The sequence below is a fragment of the Artemia sp. Qi Xiang Cuo genome, chromosome 2 (assembly GCF_049724085.1).
Source record: "Artemia sp. Qi Xiang Cuo chromosome 2, ASM4972408v1, whole genome shotgun sequence".
NCBI classification, from domain to species: domain Eukaryota; kingdom Metazoa; phylum Arthropoda; class Branchiopoda; order Anostraca; family Artemiidae; genus Artemia; species Artemia sp. Qi Xiang Cuo.
In genome coordinates, this window is record NC_142795.1 from 66,437,533 (window position 1) to 66,461,665 (window position 24,133).

The following is a 24,133-nucleotide window of genomic DNA, read 5'->3' on the forward strand; positions in this document are numbered from 1 at the left end:
CCTGCGGGGGCGTTTAAGTTTAGCGGTACTAACAAGTAGTTTTTGCTACTTAACATACTTTATCTAGAAAAACAACAGTTAGTGGTACGGTTTTGAAATGAATATTCAAGCATGCTTCAAAGGACAGTAAGACCAGGCCCAGTGGGGCGTAGTATAGCCTCCTCATTACGGTCCACAATTATCCCAAATGCAAGAGAAGGCTTCAGTCACTACTGTCAAAATTGGACGAAAGAACAACAGTTTCTCTGGCCGGATAGAATGAGTCTGCTGACAGAAAACAAATTAAAAAAAAAAATGAAAATGTGTCACTTTTAGGATTTAGCATTAACCTTGGTCTTTGAGTTGGATGGGCGAAAAGAAAATTTTACCTTTTTACCAGTCCTTGAATTATAAATAACTTCGCCTTTTTTTAGCATCCCTTGATAGACACGAATGTAAGTGAGCTGTCCAAATTTCCCAGCTTCAAGTTTAAATGCCAAACCAACAAAAGGACTTTTGCCATCTCTTGAGGGATTCATCAGTATTCTGGATTCGTCAGACCTTCAATGAAATAAAAAAAGGTATACATATTATCAGGGTAGCCATCAGTAGCCTTAGTAGTCTTAGCCAGTGTAGCCTTAGTAAAAGGGTTAAAATGTGCTTCCCTCTAATTTTCTGGTAATTCAAAGAAAGATTCTTCTACTCCAGGACTTGAATCTGGATTATATGTAAAAGATATAAACTCTAATTTACAACGCTGAAATATTTTCGTCGGGATAAAATACTGACAATTGGCTTGACAAAAATTTTCCGTTCAATTAATTTTGTCCTCGAGATGGAACATTATTTCCTCATTGAACTAATCATTGCGTTTACGAACTCCATTTTTATCACTTGAGAATTCAATATCTTCTAAAAATCAGTTACAATTATTCAAAAACTTAATTTTGTTAAGAATAGAGTCCGAATGACAGCTCTAGTTGGCAGATCTCAACTAAGCATTCTATACTAATACTGAAAATACGGTTTTTCCTTAAGCTTCATTCGCAATGAGACTTAGACAACGCCTAACATCAACCTATATCGAGATTTAGCTAGCACTGAGGATTTAGTCAACATAAGGCTCATTAATTATAAGACCTATATGGTGCTAGTTTAGGATAGTTATGGAAGAAATTGTTCACAATATAAATCTTCTTCATGTTCGAATTAGTATCAAGACGCTTTCACATAATATTATCAACGGAGCCAAATTCCGGGCAACACAGGGCAAAATTAAGTTTAATTTTATACGTTTTATTACGTTAAGAAAAATATACGTTTTTTATGCAGTTTTTATGTTTTACGTTTTTTATAACCTTTTAATAAAAAATATACGTTTTTGTGATGCAGGAAAGAATCGATAATGAAGATATCCGATCTGCCGGCATTTGCTAAATTCAAAGAAAGTTCAAATAAATTAATTTTTGGCAGTGGTGTATCAAGGAAATTCTTGGTACACCAAGAATTTTCTATCTGTAAAAGAATGAATTACAGCTTACTGAGTTTCGATGCACAATAAGAAAGTGATAGTTGTAATAGGTACTAATTAGTATTTTGGAAAGCGAATCCAATGACTGCAATTTCTTATTGCACGTAAACAAATATACAATAAATCCAGTAGGCACCATTGAATGTTATTACAAGGGGGTTCGGTGTTTAGATGATATCTCGGCATTAGCTAAATAGAAGTGTGAATGAACCTTTTATAAACTCATTGAAACGTCAAAAAACATTAAAAATCGAAGAAATTAAGCCACAAAAAAGGATTCCAACAAATTAGGCATCTTATGGTATGTAGAGTTTCAAAACATATTTGAAGATTTGAAGTCAAAGTATTGTCGACAAAAAGAATAGTAAATCCTAAAGAGGTGTTATTAAAAAATACACCAGGAATTGGGATTTGGTACGCAATAAATACTGCCACCATTTCACTGAACTTCTAATTAATAGGATAGTACTAACTGAGGAAAATCTAAATTAATAGTTTTAGCGATTTGGGCCTGAAGCTGACTTCTATTGCTTTCAAAACGTTAATTCTTCTTCACTGTAATAACTATAATTAACAAAATACGACATTCCAACCAAGCCTTGATTGTGTTTTTGTAAGAGTGCGACTTTACTAGTTTATTAGCCTTTTTAGAAAGCAATGTGACCTTTTCTAAAAAATGATTTACTCAATAGTGAGAGAGATCGTCGAAGAATAGAACTGCGTCGGAATAATTTTCATCGTATAAGCAAATAATGTTAGTAGCGAGGAGATATGTTAGGATGGTTCGATTTCAGCTTGAAAACTTACATTTGCTACAAAAGGACCCAACTTCCCGCTCCTAGAGAAATTTGGAAATAATGGCCATGAAATGTATTTTGGCATGTCAGATACCACTTCTCTTTCTCGATAATACCCCTACAGGATTTACAGGATTACAGGGGAAAATATAGGATTTAAATAAAGATCTATTTTCACATAATGTAGGGTCAAAGGAGTGGCTTGTTTTCGAATGGGTTCGAATAATTATGGAACTATTCAAAAGATTGCAAAATTTATTAAATTTAGAATGATACATAGAGAAAAGTTTCTGTAGGAGAGGGAGGGAGGCTGTAGGAGAGAGGAGGGGAGCAAGTGATGCCACATTTTTGTATGTGTTAATATCTCTTTTTCTATTTTATGTTGTACACTTGTTGAATCATTTGCTTGTCTTAAGAGTAGTACTTTTTTTGTAATGGCTTTGTGGCTTTTTTAAACAAACATCAATCCATTTTTCACGCTAGTAGGCGTTGTACTTTTATCTACAAAAGGACACGCTTGACAAGTGCGTCAAATTTTTTTTTTTTTTTTTTTTTTTTTTTTTTTTTTTTTTTTAATATATACAGAAAAAAAAAGCAGCTTTGGGGTATATTGAACTAATACTAATCCTAGACAAGATCAGCCCTGCCTGTGGATTAGTCCCACATTTTCTCACGAACATCAACAATTAAAAACTTTTTAATTAGAATTTTACATTTGTGGTGAATAATGACAAAAAAACTTTTGTTTTTCGTTACTATAATACCGCTTTTATTAGTCATGTAACAAGTAATAATGGTAAGAAAGGAGTAAGGGGAGGGGGGTTTGAAGTCAGATTAATAAAATTTCAGATTGATTTTGTAGTTAAAGTTAAACTTAAAGTAGTAACTTGAAGTTAAAAAGATGAAGATTAAATTTCTATTCTTGAGCTCTGACATAGGAAAACATTAATGAATAGATTCAAAAAAATACTTTTGCTGAAAATACACACAAGAATCCTGAAAATTCGCAATTTGGCTCAGAGGAATTAAGCGACGTGGTGGAACTAAACTTGAATTCTTAATAAAGATTTTTGACAAATATCAGTCTAGACCTCTCTTCATGACTCCGCCCTTAGGGCAATGACAAATGTTTAGCGCATTACATATGCTGTGATCTGACTGAATGCCAAGAAGCGACTGAACTATTGCTGTGACAAGAACTTCCCAGTCAGCGCGCTATGATGTGTGTCACTTTTGAACAAATTTTTCGCTATTGTTCATATATATGTATACTGTGAGCTGTACCACAAAAACAACACCCTCAGGATTTGCAGCCAATGCAAAGAGCTTGGTTTGCAAGTTATGATAGGGACTGCAACTCATGAGCAATTTAAGATATCATGTCGATTATAGATATTAAATTTTGTTTTAGTACTAGATTAAATAAAAAAACAAGTTTTTTCAATTGAAAGTAAGGAGCAATATCAAAACTTAAAACGAATAGAAAATATTCCATAAATAAAAAGGTTGCCTCTCCTCAAGACCTCGCTATTTACGTTAAAGTCTTTTTATAGAATAAAAAAAAAAACACTTTATTATTCTAATTAAACGGCCCTTGTGTTTCAGGAGTCGTTCTTAGAATATTCGGACACAAAGTAAAATTTGAGCGTAAAGACCGATGTCTTGAGCAGGGGAAACCTTTTTCATATACGTAATAATTTCTCTTCGTTTTAAGTTTTGGTATTGCTCCTTATTTTCAGTTGGAAAAACTTGTTTTTTTTATTTAAATTCTGATCGTTTTTTAAGTAATGCCGGGGAATCCGGCTCCCCCTCCATGGAAGGTTCTTTTCACATAAAATATCCCCTCCCCTCGCCAGGGAAACTCCCCCCAGACAATTCCATTCTAGCTGATTATTATACCCGAAAAGTTTCTTGGGGACGATTCCGGGTGAATTTTTTTTTCTTAGCTCACTTTCATTTGAAAAAATACTATAATTTCTGATTGTTTTTAAAATCATGACGGAAATCCCCTCCTCTGTGGAAAAGTTTTCCCGTCCCTCCCCCGCCCCCTAGTAGAAAGTCACCCCCACAGAAAGTTCCCTTTAAAAATTTATCGCGTGGGAAACTCCACTATGGAGAATTTCTCTCGTGGAAAATCCCCCCCCCCTACTGAAAGATAATCTAGACAATTCAAACCCGGTAAAAAAATTCCCCGGACGATTCCCCTTAACATCTCCACATGTAAAATTGAGTCGGCAATGAGAAAGCAAGACAAATAAAAATAATCTCGTATAGGACTTCTGGCAAATTCCACGAGTGCAAAATTGCCCTTGGAGAGTTCATCCCCCAGAAAATTCCCTGTCCACGGAAAATCGTCCTTGTAGAATATCCCTACGGCGGAAACTCATCCCCCCCCCAAAAAAAAACCCTGTCGGTATACTTCCCAATAACAAATACTATACGTTAACAATGGGCAGACTTCATGACTTACAGACCTTTCCCCAGGGGCTGTGAGGGTCATATTATCCCCAGAGGCATAGTTTCTGGGCTTTTCAATTATGCCGAACAAAATGGCTAGTTCACAATTTTGAAAATTTTGATCGGTTGACTTGGAGGAAAAGCGGGGTAGGAGGAGGCTAGTTGCCCTCCAATCTTTTTGGTAACTTAAAAAGGGCACTAGAACTTTTAATTTTCGTTAGAATGAGTCCTATACCGATATTCTAGGACTATTTTTTCGATGCAATCACCCTTGAAAAAAAAAGCATCCGTGATCTTTCTTCTGGAAAAAAACAAAAAACAAAATTTCACATTTTTGCGGATGGGAGCTTAAAACTTCTACAATAGGGTTCTCGAATACGTTAAATTTGATGGTGTGATTTGCACTAAGATTCCTTGACTTGTCTGTTAATATCAAAATTCCGCCTTTTAGAGTTTCGGCTACTATTTAGCCGTGTTGCTCCTTACTTACAGTTCGTTACCACAAACTGTTTGATATCAACAACATAATTATCTAAGCGACAGGATTTAAAGTACTGTGTTAGTAAAGTGATTTATACGCATAGTTACATATTAAAAACTCGTCAAATATAATCTTTAGTTAGATAATTCTCGCTACAAAGCAGTTGTGTTGTACATTATTGGATAATTACACGAAAAGCCACTTAAATGAATTAAATTTGACAAACTGAAGCTTTAGTTAGCCAAGTTCGTTAGAATCGAAATAAAAAGCACTTTTCCCTGGCATACCGAGATAAACACAAAGTTACAAGTCAATAATAATTCCTTTGCTGCAAATAGACACCGCAAATAGGCTTCTAAACAAAAAACAAGAACAAAAATTTTAAAGCTTCCAGAGGTAGATATAATGGAAGCAGAACAAGAAGTACAATATGTAACTTACTGGAAACAGTTTCAAACTTTACCCTAAATGTGAAAATAATGTGAAAAAGATACCTATCGCCGCTTTCATGGAATGCATAATTATTGACTTCAGATGGGTTAGGAAGGAATTCAAGAACACTATCTAGCAACGGTTGCACTCCTTTGTTCTTTAAAGCTGTACCAACAAAAACTGGAGTAAATAAACGTTTAATCACAGCTCTGCGCATAGCTGCTTTAACCTCATCTACAGTTGGCTCTCTATCCTCTGCAAGAAAAGAAATATTATGCTGCTAATCTAATAATAATATATAAGATACAGAGCAGCGTGACTGTAGGGTTTACTAAGAGGTAGAGCTAACCCCACATTCCCTAAAATTAACAAAATTATTTTGTTAATTTTCCCCGGAAGAACGTCATTTTTTTTTATTCAAGAAGTTACATTGGTTAAAAGCAAAAAAAAAAAAATCAATGAACACGCGAAAGAAGACGTCCAGGTCTGATGGAGATACGTACGCTAGGGAGGGGGTCTTTGGGCGCAAACCCCCCTAAAAATTTCGAATTTTAATGATTTACCCAATAATCATTTATATTTTCCAAATAATTTATCCCATATAATTTTTTGGGGTGTTTTTTTTTTGTATTCATACGAGTCTGAAAAATTATTTTTAATAATCATTCCTAATGACAGTTGAGGAACTATACTTTCCTGAATTCATCTTAATTTAAAAATTAACACGGTTTTAATGGGGGTTCCTTGTAATGACTCTTTAGATTTCGGGGAAAATCGAAGTTTTTGAACGAAAAACCGACTGCAATCATTTGGGATGTCTTATGAATTCAGGAAACCAGGAGCTTTAAACGGGGCGAGATGAAGGTGTTCCAGATTCAGGCCACAGAACCTTACGACGAGTGTGTTGCGATGGCATTAGGAATAACAGTAGAGAACCATAAAACAATATAAATTTACTGATTCAGGCACAGGGTATTGAGCCTAAAAGCTATAGTTTTTCTTTCACTGACCTAGCATACTAAATTGGAAATGAATTGACGTATATTTAAATACTTGCATATTTTAATCTCTCTACATACGGAACGTTCCAGGCAATATGAATCCACTAGGGGAGCTTGAAAAACAACCTAAACACCCCTCTTGGAAAAAAATTTCCCCCTCACATATATCCACTAATTCTGTCGGATTTGAGCATTATTTAGATTTTGCATAATTTTGAGTTAATAGAATCGAACTTTTCAGATGAAAAAGAGTATAAGTTCTAAAGCCGAACTGGTCAGCCATGACAAAACAAGGAAATAAATCTGGAAAAGACGTGTATGAATGAAAAGAAGAGAACAAAAACCAAACGAATTTTATCCGTAAACAAACTAGAATCTAAAGCTAAAATAATATAAATAAAACTAAAACAGGCTAACTAATACATATACAATTACCAACAACGTGTCAGTTACTTTTGTGGTTTCATAGACGTAGCTGGCAATTGTATATGTGAGTCTAAATTATTATATATATAATAATTATAATATAATATATATATTACATACAATATATAATATATATTATTATAATATGTATTATTAATAATATATATTATACATAATATAATATATAAGATAAGATATTTATTTCAAAAAGATCACTATCACAAACCCACAAAGAGCCAATTTCGGACTTTGGAGTCGACAATATAAATGGTTGCACTAAAACTGGAAAAAATGCAAAGAACAACAACGAAATAGAAAAATCATAATGAACAATCATTTAAAAGTCAATAATTAAAACTGTAAAAAGTCAATTAAAAAATTAAAAAGATAAAAACTGGTCAAACTAAACTTAAACAAATACAAATCAGAAAAAGAATTAGAACGGGTATAAAAAAAGGGGGGAATAAGCAAAAATACACAAAAAAAAGAGCGAGACATAAATACATTTAAATTAAAAGGGATACTAAGAAAGTGTCAATAATTCAACTACAGTAAATCAATAAAAGAGTTGAAAACAATAAAAACTGGTCAAGAAAGGGGGAGGGGACAAAAAAAAATAAATAAAAAAAATAAAAATAAACCCCCGTAAAAAGAACCAAAAATATGAAATTACAGGGGAACTAAAAAAAGAGGGTGGGGGCAATAAAATGAGTGCAAGAACCTGGGCAGTACCATCAGCTAATAAACAAAAAAAGAGGAAAAAAAAGAAACTATTGAGGCATTTTATTCATTTTTTCTGTAATAAAGGGGATAAAAGTTCTTTCATATCTGGAAGTAACGCAACGAATGGGGGAAAAAGCAGGGATGGGCTCAGAAACAGCTCGAGGCGGCCGTACTCTGAATGGGAAGTAATGTTTGGGGAAAATACTTGCCGTCCGAGGGTTTGTTATGGTATTTTTCGCAAAACGGAGGCACAACGAAACCCTCCTTTGCTCCAGGGTTTTCAGACTATATTTTTTTTGGGAGCAGAGAGTATGGCACCTTGCCTTCTTTGAAAATTATTCGCATGGCCCTTTTTTGAATTGATTCAATTTTTTCCGATTCTTCGCGAGAGACACCAGGGTGCCAAACTGGACAAGCATATTCTAGATGCGGGCGGACAAAAGACGTGTAAATTCGTAAGGAGTGAGAAGGGGGGATGCTGAATTTATTTAGGAGCTTAAGGAGGGCGATAGACACATTAGCTCTATGGATGATGTCTTTAACGTGGATTTCCCACTTTAAATTTGAAGAAATTGTGACGCCAAGTAGTTTAAATGAGGACAAAGAAATTTCAGGAGGGATAGGATAAAGAAAATAGGGCGAGGATTTGAGGAAACAAATGGGCATTATCATGGACTTAGAGGCGTTTACTGTCATGTCTAAGTCTAAGGCCTCGTCTCTAATTTCATTGAGGATACTCATAGGGTCGCTTATTAAATTTCTCAAGCAAGTTTCAACAACCGTTAGGTCATCAACAAATTTCCTTCGGTCAGGAAATTCCATTGCGAGGCTGTTGATCATTACTGAAAAAAGGGGGGGGGGACCTTGGAGAGTACCTTGGGGTATGCTATTGTGGACAGGGAGAGGATTTGAATAATGATTTTGGTATTTGACAACTTGCGATCTATTTCTTAAGAAGGAGGCAACCAATTTCACCAGTAAAGGATCAATATTGAACTCGCTGACAAGTTTCTCAATTAAAATATTGTGGTTAACAAGGTCGAATGCTTTCTGAAGGTCGATGGAAATTAAATTTAGCCAGGAATTAGGCTTTTCAAGGATTTTCCCGATGTGGTCAATAAGAGAAACGAGGTAAAGGGAAGTAGAGGTGGATTTTAGGTTCCCGAATTGCTTCAAGTCAGTAAGAGGTAGGATTTTTTCCTTTAGCCAATCTGCAAGTAATCCTTCATATAGTTTCGAGAAAATAGGAGTAAGAGTAACAGGACGGACGCCTTCAAAACCAGGCTTTCCGTTTTCTTTTTCAAAATGGTTAGGAAACCTTGTTTCCAAATTGTAGGAATTTCCCCAGACTCGGTAATCTTGTTAAACAGGAAAGACAAGGGCTTAGACAGGAAAATACCGAAGGCACTAATAAGAGGAAAGGGGATATCCAAAAGACAAATACTTGTCTTTCTTAGTTTTTGAATTCTTCTTTCTATCTCAGACGGGGAAACAGTGGGTAAAGAAGGGGAAAGGGCTCCTGATGGTAATCGGTCGGACAGTGGTGGAAGGCTCTGGACAATGGAAGCGAGGAATTTATTGAGATCATTGGCAGTAACATCAGGGGCCTCGGATAGATTGAAGTTAAGCTGCTCAAGCCTCCGGCCACACAGCTTTTTAATCTCAGAATGCCAATTTTTCGGTTTATTAGAGAGCAATACTTCGACCTTATTTTTGTATTACGATCGTGCCAATTTACAAATGTCTCTTTTAATTGATTTTCTTAGTTTATTGGCTTCGTCTGGTTTACCATTTTTGAAAAGCTTCAATTTGGTTCTAATTAGTGTTTCTATAGTTTGGTTAATAAAAGGTTTATCACTGGAGCACTTTTTAATTTTTTTTTCAGGGAAACAAATTTGATATTTGTCAATTAGCTTTTTGTGGAACATAGCAATTTTCTCATCAAGATTTTTTAAACTATAAACATCGGACCAATCTTCAGCATTCAGCCGCATACCAAAAGAAAGAAGACCAAAATTTTGAAGAGGGCGATAACTGCCATAAGTTATTGAGAAAGAATACTTAAAATTTGAGGAGGGGGATAAAAGAATCGAACGATGATAACTCCCACCTAATGGAGGCAAAGCTGAGGGTGGGTTGTAAAAATTATACATATTAGTTAAAATAACATCAAGAGAGGTATTTCCCCGAGTCGTTGGTATTTTAACAATTTACTTAACTTTAAGTGAGGAGCAAACAGAATCCATTTAAGGTCGTTTGCATCGCCAACTAAAAATAGACCAGCATTGGGGTATTTAGAAATAACAAAATCAGCACTTGTCTGCAATTGCTGGATGAATTTACGTTTTGACTCGATATTTTGATTTGGGGAGTAATAGAAAACAGCTATTGCAATAATATTAAATGGACGCGGAAGAACTTTTGGTCTAATACTTAGCCAGAGGATTTCATCATACTCGGATAAACTAGGGACTCGAATAACCTTTGGGTAAAGGTTACTCTTAGTAAAGAACAAAACACCACCACCTTTTTTTTTCAAGTGGGTGGTCTAAAGGACGGAGTTTTATAAACTCCGTATAATTTGTCAGGCGCAGAGACCCTGGGTCATGGGACTGTACTTCCGTAATAGCTATAATATCGATTAGATTTGATTTTGAAAGCACCTCGAGTTCGGTAAGCTTTTCAAAATTAAGACTTTCAGCATTAGTAACTAAAAATTTAGGAAAAACAAACCGATTGGGGAATCTCGAAAGGGATACTTGGTGTGTTTGAGAATTTCCTGGGTGGGGTTTCAATTTAATATCATGATGCTGCGGAGAAGTAGGGTAAGAGAAGGATTTACCTTGGGGATTTGGAGGTGGAAGGAAGGGCGAGGATACAGACGAAGCATGATGAGGAAGGTGCGACTTGTTTTCAGTTGTCGGGAAGTGCGACTTGTTTCTATTTGTTAGGCTATATTAGTTTTATATACATTTTTATTTACATCATTTTAGTTTTTGATTCTAGTTCTTGTTTAGTTTTTTTCTCTCTCTCTTTTTACGCCGAAGACGCATGTTTTATACGGTCGAATTATTCGTTTGATTGTTATTCTCTTCTTTTCATTCATACTGGCCATAGACCCATTGTCGTTTCCAGGTTTATTTCTTTGTTTAGATAAAGAAAAGGAGCGAGACAAATACCCGTCAGCCTGAGCGCCGCAACGTATAGATCCAGAGTTGGATCGTCTGGAATAAACCTAAGTTAGTGAATTTTCAAGGTTGAAATCGGTCTGCATTGTCTATTCCCTTCGTTTTGTGTTCTGATTACCTGGATGACATCTATATTTATTAATATATACATGTATAATGTATAAATGTGTACCTAAAAGAAAAGTAGTAAAAGATTTTATTCCATTAAAAAAAAAAAAATGGGATTCAGGGACAATTTCACAAAAAAAAAAAAAAAAAAAAAAAAAGGTTACTGCTACCGTAATTTCAAAATAGACTGTCACGCGAGCAAAGGACCGGACGAAAAAAAATCCTCTTTGGATTCAGTTAACTGAATTTTCGTGCAAAAATGGTCATCACAAAAATTGCCTTTGTTCTTCGTCCAAGGGGATCATTCAGAACCTGTTCTAAGCGGAGATTCCTTCATTCCCCTTTAATTGGCGTTTATAATAATAATAACAACACCATACTGAAACAACTTACCTAAGAATATGTCACCAAGAGTATCGTCCACATTTGATATATGTTCAATCAACTCACTCCGTCGATCGATAGCTTCTGACCGCATCTCCTTTGGAATTTCGTCTTCCATGACATCCATTCTGGAATATAAAACAATCAACTGATTATTTTTCTTATAGGGTTTGCTTTATACAAGTATCAAAACATCTAGAAAGGGATTTTCAGAGGTCAAAGGAGACAGAGCTGCTCAAATGTGTGAGGCTCTGTTTCTTTGCTAGTAATTCAGAAAATTCTACCCCTTTAGGATGTCAACGTTCAGCCGTAATAACCCGGATAATTAATGACTCCTGTGGTGAAGCATGCGCATTGGAGTCTCGATTTTAACTCCCTTCTGAAGTACTTAAGTTACTCTGTAAAACCCCTGCTGAAACAAACGAAACAATAGTTTATTATCATCACATGATCTTAAATAGTATAGAGTTGACAAAACATCAGATGTTGGTGATGCTCTAGTTTCGTAGTTCAGTTTATGTGTGGTAGTGTCAGATGTCTGACTGTCCGAAATCATAACTAGAAATATGAATTCTCTAAATATAGGTTTAAGAAGTTTCTTTCAAAATGCCTCTGAAATATATCCCTTAAGGTAAGTTTGAGACTCTGATTATTGTAAAGGGGTTTCTTTTTGTTTTAAATGCCTAAAATCTTAAAAGTATTTTTTTAAACCTTGATTAATTGGATTTTAAAACTGCCGTAATCACGGATTCTTTTTTTTCCCATATGAAAATTTTAGTTCCATGAACTAGCCTATGACATTCCAATGTCTAGCCTATACAAGGTGACAAAAGAAAATCAGCAAAGGAAAACGCTTATTTGGCTTGATTCAATCTAATGTTTGCAATCCACTTTTCGGATTGGTCTTTCTTCAAGCTTATGGTTCTTGGGGTTCCTGCTATGCTTGATCGGTTTGTCTTAATAACTGGTACTAGAGGTATGAATCCAAAATATACGTAGTTCAACTTATGAATGATAAGAGTCCACGCTAGTATCCTTGTTAGAACTGATGATCTAACACCATCAAATTTCAAACCACTTGCCATACGGCTCTTAGGCCACGTGTTGAACATGCCCCATATCTACCTTGAGAGGAGATGCAGCATTGATTCAACTAACAAAAGTCAATTAAAATTCGGGTAAGTATAAAGAATTTGTATCATAGGTTATGTCGAAGCATATTGCATTAAGAATTCAGGCCGTTTAAAACAGACATAGCAAGGAAGAAAACCTTCGAAGACATTTTTTGTGTTGTAATAGATGTGACAAGCTTTTTGTTCTCCGAGATTCTTCGATACAGAATTTTGGCGATTTTTTGGCGATTTTAGAAGACGGTTGGATAGTTTACGCTAAGTAAACTTCTTTTAGGCACTTAAAAGATGCCAACCCCTTATCGTAAAGATGACCGAAGCCAGACATAAAAGTTAATTGTTACTTACAGGTCCCTCCCTTGTCTTAAAATTTGAATCAGATTTCTTTTTAATGTTTACCAAAGCACTAAAGTTATCCATCCTTCGAAATTTTTAAATGCTTTATCGCTTGAACGAACTTTTTTTTACAAAAAAAAACAAAACAATTTCACATGCCTTGATCAGCTCATCAAGCATCACTGATCAGCGTCGAAAATAAAATATTTTTTTGGTATGGTAAATAGTTTTTATGGTAAAATAGTTTCTTTAAAAATTCTTTAATGATTCCTGAGACCACACTAGCTAATCATGAGAATTTTTTTAGTTGTTTCATGGGTATCAACTTCCTAAGGATTAAGTGTCTGGGCACTTAATGTATCCATGCCCCTTAGTTAACACCTATTTTATTTTTATCTTCCCAGGTATAAAATATCGTACCCAACTTTTTATTTTACTAACTATAGGTCTACCCACAGATTGTAGTTCTACGGTTTTGCCATAGAGCAAATGCAATACAGAGCTTATTGACTGGATATTTCCAGAATGCATTCAGTGTCTTCCAAAAGAATTCAGTATTTTTCTGAATATCAATAGAAAAAAATGCAAATTTTATCCTGCAACAGTTTTTCAACTATCCATTGTACAGAATAAGACATCTTCACATATATAAGCCAACTAAGTCTGTCTGGCCCTTTTCACCAAAAATCAGCCTAAAATATTAGCCTTTCATACCTTACAAACACTTGGAATTAGAAAAATTGTATACCGAATTTGGTTTATTGATATATTATATCTGTCTGTTAGCTTTTCTTGCAGTTGAAATTCATTTTTGCTTTATTTAAAAATTACAAGCACGTTTTCGTCTATAGTTCGACATAGAATTTCACGGATCGGCCTAGGTTGTTGGAATTTCGTTTTTAGTTTTCAAAAATTAACTATAACTTATCTTAATAATAGGATTTCATATATAAAAGCCGAGCCGAGAGGTCTATATCTGATAGAACTTTTCATATACCTGTAAATACTTTACGGAGGGAACGATTAGAACTTTCATGAGAATTCATTTTGTCAAAAAAAAAAAAAAAAATATCTTGATCCTTACATTTATATTTAACGAGTCGTCATATGGCACATGATTTGTCGAATGATATTTAGAGGTCCTTTGACAAGATACTGACATCGAGTCAATCGGAGTCAGAAAATCTATATTGAAAGGGTTAAATTTTACAGCGACAACAGTGTCACCAACTTTGTCAAGGTACATTCTATGTTGAAAACCAAACAGAACAATGGTTTTTGGCAGCAGCGATAGCGATCAAAGACAACCGAATATGCGGGGTGGGATAAGCTCCCTCCAAAATAAATCGGGCTTTTTTCTATGACTGGCTTGGATCCAAAAATCTGGGCTACCTGAATTATCCGCTACCCCCCCCCCCCCCACGAAAAAAAATTAACTTTTGTAAGATTTTGCTCAATTAAAATGTCATAAAATGTCATCTTTTTACCCATTCCTTAAAAAAAAAGTTAGTCTACTAGTCCTAAACAAAACAAAATAAGTAGAAATGATACCAACCCATATGGCCCTTCAAAATAAAGGGATTTCTGCTTTATGAGATCCACTACTCCTTTACAATTACTTTCCAATCCAATTGGCAACTGAACAAATGCTGCATTGTGATTCAGCTTGGACCGCAATTGGTGAAGCACTTTAAATGGATTAGCCCCCATTCGGTCTAATTTATTAATAAAAGCTAAACAAGGTACGGAGTACCTTTTCATTTGTCTATTTACAGTTAAAGTTTGACTCTGCACACCACCTACAGCACACAATACAAGAATGGCACCGTCTAAAACACGCAGAGCTCTCTCAACTTCCACCGTAAAGTCAACATGACCTAGAAAGAAAAATTCAAATATATATATATATATATATATATATATATATATACATATATATATATATATATATATATATATATATAAAAAGAAAGAGAGAGAGAGAGAGAGAGAGAGAGAGAGAGAGAGAGAGAGAGAGAGAGAGAGAGAGAGAGAGAGAGAGAGAGAGAGAGAGAGAGAATATATATATATATATATATATATATATATATATATATATATATATATATATATATATATATATATATATATATATATATATATATATATATATATATATATATATATATATTTATATATATATATATATATATATATATATATATATATATATATATATATATATATATATATATATATATATATATATATATATATATATATATATATATATATATATATATATATATATATATATATATATATATATATATATATATATATATATATATTATATATATATATATATATATATATATATATATATATATTTATATTTATATATATATATATATATATATATATATATATATATATATATATATATATATATATATATATATATATATATATATATATATATATATATATATATATATATATATATATATATATATATATATATATATATATATATATATATATATATATATATGTATATATAGTATATATATATATATATAAATATAAATATATATATATATATATATATATATATATATATATATATATATATATATATATATATATATATATATATATATATATATATATATATATATGTATGTATATATATATATTTATATATATATAAGTTGGGTTGATCTAGGTTCACTTAAGAGTGGTACATATATATATATATATATATATATATATATATATATATATATATATATATATAAACCCGAAGACACAAGCGTACCCCCGGACTGACAAACAGGAAGGGGAGAGGAGGGTAATAGAAAAGAGAGAAGAACTATGATTTCAAAATCTAGTAGTGAAAAGGATCTTAGTTTTCAATCCAAAGTCTAAAAAAAGGAATACACGCATATTTGAAGAAACAATGTCTGACGTTACGCAATTTGTGTATTAAAAAAGAAGAAAAGTTTATCATACGAAAGGAGAGCGACGTTAAATCGTAAAACAAAGAAAACCCATATAAGAAGGGCCCCATTACCCAATTCAGCCTAACCATTTTACGCTTTGAATTGTGCCTCGTAGAGAATATGATCAACATATAGAATATGTTGAATTTTAACCGTAAAGAGCAGGGCTTTAGATGATGGGAGCCTCCCTCTAACATGGGATGATTTTTCTCGTTACAAAGTCCAACGTCGCTCTTTCCTTCCGCATGGAGAACTAAAAAACAAACGTTTCCCAGTAGAAATAGCTGCTTATGCAATTAGAAGGAGCTGTAACCCCTCAGAATTCATTTTACATTCTTACTTAAAATATGTTTCCCCAAATGAAGGAAGGTCAGGTGTTAAATACCCCCTCAATATATACCTGGAGGACTTCGGCATACAAATACAACTTTTTGAGGTCTTATGTGTCCCCCACCATAAAAAGAAATCAAGCCACCTTGACAATAATAATGCGCAACTATGCAATACGGTATAGCCATTAGTTCTGTCGAACAAAAGGTCCATAACAACGGTTCATTTTATAAGCTGAGTATATATTCAGAGACCAATGACCATCGTGTGCCAGTATGACGTCTAAAATTAGGTACAAACAAAATTTTTGCTAGCACTTGCTTGATAAGGATAAGAATAAGATCCTCCAGAGCCATGCTGGCGCATAGGGCTTCGAATCGACGTTTCAGATGCTGGGTATTTTTTTACAGGGACAAGTGGCAAGCCTGTCATTGCTGGGGTGGAGATTGATCCCTGGCCGCATATCGCCAAGCAGAATATCAATCCACTCTGCTACAACAGGGCTATTTGCTTGAAAGCATCTTGGAAATATTCTGGTCAAAATTAATTTTTTGAAGCTCAAAATATCAGATGTTAGTAGTTTGGTGTGGCGTGATCTCTTTAGTTACTTAAAGGCCCGTAGATTCTTGCTCAAATGAAACACTCCCAGTAACCTTTTACTGCTGACTTAACAAAATCACTCCTGTAAAATGAATAAATAAATAACATATGTGACTAGACTTTTCGAAAAAAGCTAAATTTCGTATTCTTGTTGAAACCAGCTCCTAAAAGATTCTAAAACCTTTTGAATACTACAGTATAATGTTCATAAAAAATTTCCTTTTTTTTGAGGCATTTGCTCATTTTTCCAAAATGATACAAAAATTCTTAGAGAAATGACTTCTGAAGAGCAAACTTCATACTAACGAATTATCTTTACTTCAGAAAAAGCAGATTCAGAACCAGGAAAAAAAGTAGATTCAATTACAGTGAATTTTTTGATCCGACCCTATCCTCCCCCTCCCTTCTGTGCAGGTAAGCATATGAATATATCTTTGAAATATACGAATAGGCAACAAATAGGACATACGAATAGGCAATATTACTACATCCCTAAGAAGTTTACTTCTGGTGGTCGGGGAAGGCGGGTAAATGAAAAATATTATATTCCAGTGAACAATATGCAATAAATGGTCTACATAATAGAGACAGTCAATATAACCTGCGCTAAATTTTTGCCTATTTGTTTTGCATGATATCATTATTAAATACAAAATTCAGATCAGAGGAGTCAAAACACAAATTAGTAATTTACAGCCATCTTTTCCCACAAATGGTCCCCTCGACCAATCTCCTGTGTAGTCATGCCTATAACTAACAAATTCCAAGGGAATTCCTCTCATGTTATCCCTAGCAGCGAATATCCTATTAGCCTTTGATTTGTTGATCTATTTTAACATTTTGTGGATTAGTTAATAAATGCATTTAAATTGGATCTTGCTCAGTTTTTTTTTCATGTTATTTTTTTTTTTTCTTGTGATTTTCGGTACTTTCATTACTATTTAAAATACCCTTGCTGCGAATTTTCTCCTTTTTGTTTTCACTGTTATGTCTAGTCCGTGCTACCCTGGAACTTATTTGAGGGAGAGAGAGATAAAGAAAAAGAAAGAGAGAGGGAGAGAGAGAGAGAGAGAGAGAGAGAGAGAGAGAGAGAGAGAGAGAGAGAGAGAGAGAGAGAGAGAGAGAGAGAGAGAAAGAGAGAAAGAGAGAGAGAAAGAGAGAGATAAAGAGAGAGATACAGAGAGAGAAAGAGAGAGAGAAAGAGAGAAAGAGAAAGAGAGAAAGAGAGGGAAAGTTAGAGATATAGAGACTTACCAGGAGTATCGATAATATTAATATTGTGATCCTTCCAGATCGTATAGGTTGCGGCTGATTGAATGGTAATCCCTCTTTGTCTCTCTAGTTCCATTGAGTCCATTGTGGCTCCAACACCATCTTTCCCTTTAACCTAAAAATAAAGCTGAGATGTCACTCAATTCAAGTATTTTAACAATCCATTTGCTCTCTATTATAGTCATCTATTTTTCAGGCTGTAGCAAGCAACTTAATTTTAAAAAACCTGACAAGGATATTAACCAATACAACGGTCATCTTTTAAGCAAAATAGACTTTGTAATAGGGTGAGAAAATTTTCAATTATGGATAAAAATCGCATCACAAGCTCAATGGCAGGGAGGGCATTTGCCCCTCAACCTGGATCTTTTGTCGCTCCCCCCTACACTTTGAAAAGTTTTTTTTTGAGGGGGGGGGGGTATTTTTATTAAAAATTGTTTTATGGTATTTTCATTTAAAAACTGACGAATTTGCCTTCCCACTCCCCCTTGATTTTGAAAATTATATGTTGCTCCCTCCCCATAACTTTCGTGAGTTGACGCCTCTACAAAATCTAAAATGATGGAAAATCATATTAGGAATTGCATCAATGCATCTAGATCAGTGGTCCCCAGCCGAATTTGGGCCTTGCACCACCTAGGCATTTCTAAAATCCTGGTGCCCCTTATCATGATAGTTAAATTTGTCATTCAAAATTTTACGTTTATTCACATGAAGGAAGCTCAAAAGACGATTAACTTGTTGTTGTTTTTCGGGTCGTCTTCTAGGCATATTTTTACCAGCGAAACATTGTCGGAATTTTCTACAATATATGACGTTATTACAATACTATCACATATCTTTTTTCCTCTTTAAATGCATAATGAATGCGACAGCCGAAAGGTGCATGTCCTGTCCCTAATCCAGCAAAATATTGCTATGTCCCACTAGTGGGGCCTGTTTTTGCATCTAGATGCAATATCTAGAAGTTAAAACTCTAATTAAGTTGAAACTTTCAGGGAATGTCCATGAGTATAAAAACTAAAATAGAAGGCACTGTGTGCATTCAAGTTGTCAAAAGTGAGTATCAGAAACAACTGAAGTTATTAAGTTGTAACCCTCGGGGCTACTGCGTACAAGTATATCAAAAAGTATATATATATATATATATATATATATATATATATATATATATATATATATATATATATATAATGTAGCAAGTAGTTGCAAACAATATCAGAAGCTGAACAAAGATCAGAAGCTAATTCTTCAGTAACACACTACAAGATACAACACAAAAATGGATGCAGATTTGAAAGGAAGAAGGTGACAGTTCAAAAGAAAAGTGAACGCATTTAACACATTTCCTCCCGGCTCAAATTATTCTGCTACAACAGCCAACAACCAGACATGCCAAATCTTTAATTAAAATTGTGAATATTCTAGTGTAAAATCACCTAGATAAATGATTAAGCCTGCCTGCATATCTTGAATGCAGAGCTGTAAAATCACCAAAGCAGATTATAATAATAATAACAAAGATGACTTACTACTCACCTAGAGCTGTCTGAAAGTCTGCCTTAAAATTAAAACAAGAAACCATAATAACTTTCACGATTTGTATTTAGAACAACCTAAGTGTAACATTTAAATACTATTTGTACTAGTGCTTTCCCTTATTTATCTTGCTTTTGCTTGTTTAGTATATTCATCATTACTTTTGCTTTGCTTTTGTTTAATTTTTCAAATGATAAATGTTTAAGCCTGCCTGCAGGCTTTAAGAGCTGTTACATAAGAAAAAAATGGCATTTTGTGCTGTGGTCTTTCTAAAAAAAAGTACAAAGAATTTAAGAGCAACTTGCAAGATAGATTTAATTATAGTAGCATTTATATTTAGCAAAATATCTAATAATCAGGTATCTTCTTCTTCTTTTTCAGAAAACGTGGGCTTTTCGGTCGAGACTATTCAGCCCTTTTACTTTTGACTCACTCTGTGAGTTGAAATGAGCTACTTCAAGTGGTTGCTTTTAGCTTCAGCTTCAGCTTCAAGTGCAACCACTGGCTGGTTTCTCTTGATAGTTTTTAGCGTGTCTTTATGGAAATTGCTATATTGAGAATACTAATTATGCAATTTAATCAAATTACATTTAGTTAAAAATTATATTTATGGAACCATGGGAAAGAAAACAAAGCAAAATAATAAAAAATGCATACCTCATGAATTTCATCAATTCTTCCAGTATAAAACAGGATTCTTTCAGTTAATGTGGTTTTTCCAGAGTCAATGTGAGCAGAAATTCCGATATTTCGAATTTTTGAAAGTTCTTTATGCTCTGCAAGTTTTGCTGATGACGCCCATCTTATGTACTAAAAATGAAGTAAATTTATATCACTTTTTCTACGAATGACTTGGATTTAATACTGAACAGAAACCATTTAACAAAATTAACAAAATAATCATTTCAACAATATAAATACATAATGAAGCACTTGTTCAAATTCAAAGCAACTCCTTTTTTAATTATTTTTTATGAGCTTGCAATTCTTCAAGGTACATTGGCTCTATTCTTATTATAATTATGTTCAAATCTTTAGAAAATGTACAATTTATGGAAAAGCTGCATTCAGTAAGCTTTCTTAAATCTGAAGTCCCATCGTTCCGATTTTAAAATAAAAGGATGTATGGATATAAGGATATAAGAGTTTGAGAAATCAAAATATTCTGCTTAACAATTTATTAAATTTTCGAATTATAGTATTTTGTTTGGATGTCACACAGAAACAACGGTGGCAGGCATTCCTCAGCTATTTTAGCAAATTTGATATGCTTACTTGAGTTACTTGTATGAAGCTTCATTTTTGATTACTTGCAAGCTATTACTTAATAAATCAACTTTCAAGTGAGTTTTCTCAAATCAAATTTTACTTACTTGGGAAATTGTGAAATATTCCCACCTTTACACTCAGTATGACAGTATTTTATGTGGTTACTGACCTTGTTTTTTCTTTACATTTATTTGACCAGAACGCCAATTCGGCTGCTTAATCTTTTAAGCTGCCGTTTTAAATAAACCATTCATTCATTCCAATCTAAGGACAGTGCCTATGAAAAAAAAAAATATTTCAGTTAGACTAGATGAACAAAACTTTGAGGAAATAGAATAGAACAAAAACTAAGAGCCTGGATTTCTACATCTACCTGCTCTCTGGGGTCTATTTTTTCAGCTACCAATCTTACCTTGCAATTAGCATCTTTCCAAGACCTACTTTGTCTAGAAGAAGATCACAAAGTATACATCTAAAAGGCATATTTGTCTTGAAGGCATACACCCGCCAAAGAAAGAGACCCCAAGACAACATTTAAGGACAGATGGGTCTTAAGTCAAGGCTAATCTCACTCTCTTAAAAAAATACTCCCAGGTAGGCATAGTTTTTAATAGATATTCGTATATTTTAAAAGACATGTTCATGAATTAGCACCCTGCTTCTCCCTCTGATTGGGGATGACCCTGCATTCATTTGGCCCAAATAAGATGGCCAGCAAGCACATTTTTTTCAATTCATAATTCTTAATTAGTAAAACATGGCCAAATAAACTTAACCTTCCTTCTATTATAGCCCTAGAATGTGTGATTTTTGTACAACAAACCGCTTCATATAAAGCCAGCCATATCATGTATAATCATCATTTGAGACAAATTGTCTGCGGTTGACCACATTTAAAGGAAACCTGCTTAAAAAGAGTGCCATTAGATTCCTTATTTTATGCTCTTTCCAAACATCGTGGTTGCCTTCCTGACAATGCAACCCACCCACTGATGGTTCCTGACCCAGCCCTTATAATTTTATTCTCTTTCGAAACATCGTGCTTGCCTTCCTGACAATGCAACCCACCCACTGATGGTTCCTGACCCAGCCCTTATAAGTTTATGCTCTTTCCAAACATCGTGGTTGCCTTCCTGACAATGCACACCACCCACTGATGGTCCCTGACCCAGCCCTTATTATTTTATGCTCTTTCCAAACATCGTGGTTGCCTTCCTGACAATGCACCCCACCCACTGATGGTCCCTGACCCAGCCCTTATAATTTTATGCTCTTTCCAAACATCGTGGTTGCCTTCCTGACAATATGCTCTTGCAAAGTGGTTGACTTCGCAAGAGATGTGTGAAGATCCATTTCCTTAATAAATATTTTTAAAGAAAAATTATACAAAGCTCTCTCAGGGAGGACACTCAGCCCCTTTACATTTGAAATGTATGAATTTTCACGATTATCACATAATTTTCTCTAGTTTATAAATTAGTTGCCCTTACTCTTTTGACGATCCCCACCCTCGATTAAAAAGCCTATGCATCCTTTTTTTCCCAGAAGTTTTTATTGTAGCAATTTTTCTTTATTAAGGTGTATTTTTTTTTGTTTTTAAAATTCTGTAGCTTTTAAACCTAGGAAATTTTTTGTAGGGGCCTTCCTGCATTCTGCGAAAGGAATAAATCATCAGGGATAATTAAATTGTTGCCACAAGAAAGGGTGCTTTTAAAGTGCAGAACCCTAAAGCACCCACCCACTGATGGTCCCTGACCCAGCCCTTATAATTTTATGCTCTTTCCAAACATCGTGGTTGCCTTCCTGACAATGCACCCCACCCACTGATGGTCCCTGACCCAGCCATTATAATTTTATGCTCTTTCCAAACATCGTGCTTACCTTCCTGACAATGCACCCCACCCACTGATGGTTCCTGACCCAGCCCTTATAATTTTATGCTCTTTCCAAACATCGTGGTTGCCTTCCTGACAATGCACCCCACCCACTGATGGTCCCTGACCCAGCATTTATAATTTTATGCTCTTTCCAAACATCGTGGTTGCCTTCCTGACAATGCACCCCACCCACTGATGGTCCTTGACCCGGCCCTTATAATTTTATGCTCTTTCCAAACATCATGGTTGCCTTCCTGACAATGCACCCCACCCACAGATGGTCCCTGACCCAGTCCTTATAATTTTATGCTCTTTCCAAACATCGTGGTTGCCTTCCTGACAATGCACCCCACCCACTGATGGTCCCTGACCCAGCCCTTATAATTTTATTCTCTTTCCAAACATCGTGATTGCCTTCCTGACAATGCACCCCCGCCCACTGATGTTCCCTGACCCAGCCCTTATAATTTTATGCTCTTTCCAAACATCGTGGTCGCCTTCCTGACAATGCACCCCACCCACTGATGGTCCCTGACCCAGCCCTTGTAATTTTATGCTCTTTCCAAACATCGTGGTTGCCTTCCTGACAATGCACCCCACCCACTGATGGTCCCTGACCCAGCCCTTATAATATATTTCTCTTTTGTCTTGCATCTTGTAATATGTCATGCCCTGTTTGTTAATTGTTTTTTTTTCTTTCTTGACCTGGGGAAATCCAGTCTTGCCAGAGTGAGCAATTGCAATATTGGGTGAATTTATGTTTTTTCTTATAATTAATTATGTAAACATTCTGAAAAGAAGTTTTTAAAGCAATGTATCGAGCCACAGTTTAATTTGTTCTTTATTTGTCGTCGAAGTTTTGAAAAACAAGACCACAATGGTAACGGAATAGGCTATGGACTTTCCGAATAGGAGAGTCCATATTTGGAATATGGACTCTAATAAAAGGACCGTTTCACTGTCTAATAAAAGGACCTATCCCTATTTGGAATTCTTATTGATTTCGTCATAGAAAAGGCAGTGTGGTCATGGAGAAAAATAGAACGTTAAAATTATTTGATTTATTAAAGTTATAAAAGTAAAAACATTTATATTTTTTTCAGTAAAGTGCAAATTATGTTCTGGCCTTGGAAAGGCATAGGGGTTTTGAACCCAATTTATGTTAATTTCTGCTCGTTTTGAGTTTCATTTATTTATCGATGCTGATATGTGGTAGTTTCACGCTTGGTATATTATTTGTTTTAATATTTGCTCATTTTTTGTTTATTGGAGTTCTTTACTTTTCTTTG

At 34.4% G+C, this 24,133-nt stretch overlaps 1 protein-coding gene across 1 annotated transcript in view; it reads right to left on the reverse strand.

Annotated features, from left to right (window-relative positions):
• The window catches only part of mEFG1 (mitochondrial translation elongation factor G 1), a 91,970-nt gene that overhangs the window by 33,408 nt on the left and 34,429 nt on the right, over positions 1-24,133 (reverse strand). The window contains exons 2-7 of the mRNA XM_089108226.1: positions 20,356-20,508; positions 18,142-18,274; positions 14,529-14,850; positions 11,517-11,635; positions 5,740-5,932; positions 369-540 (exon numbers count right to left, since the gene is read on the reverse strand). Of these exons, the coding sequence (XP_088964352.1) occupies positions 369-540; positions 5,740-5,932; positions 11,517-11,635; positions 14,529-14,850; positions 18,142-18,274; positions 20,356-20,508 (1,092 nt within the window). The remainder of the gene's footprint in view (positions 1-368; positions 541-5,739; positions 5,933-11,516; positions 11,636-14,528; positions 14,851-18,141; positions 18,275-20,355; positions 20,509-24,133) is intronic.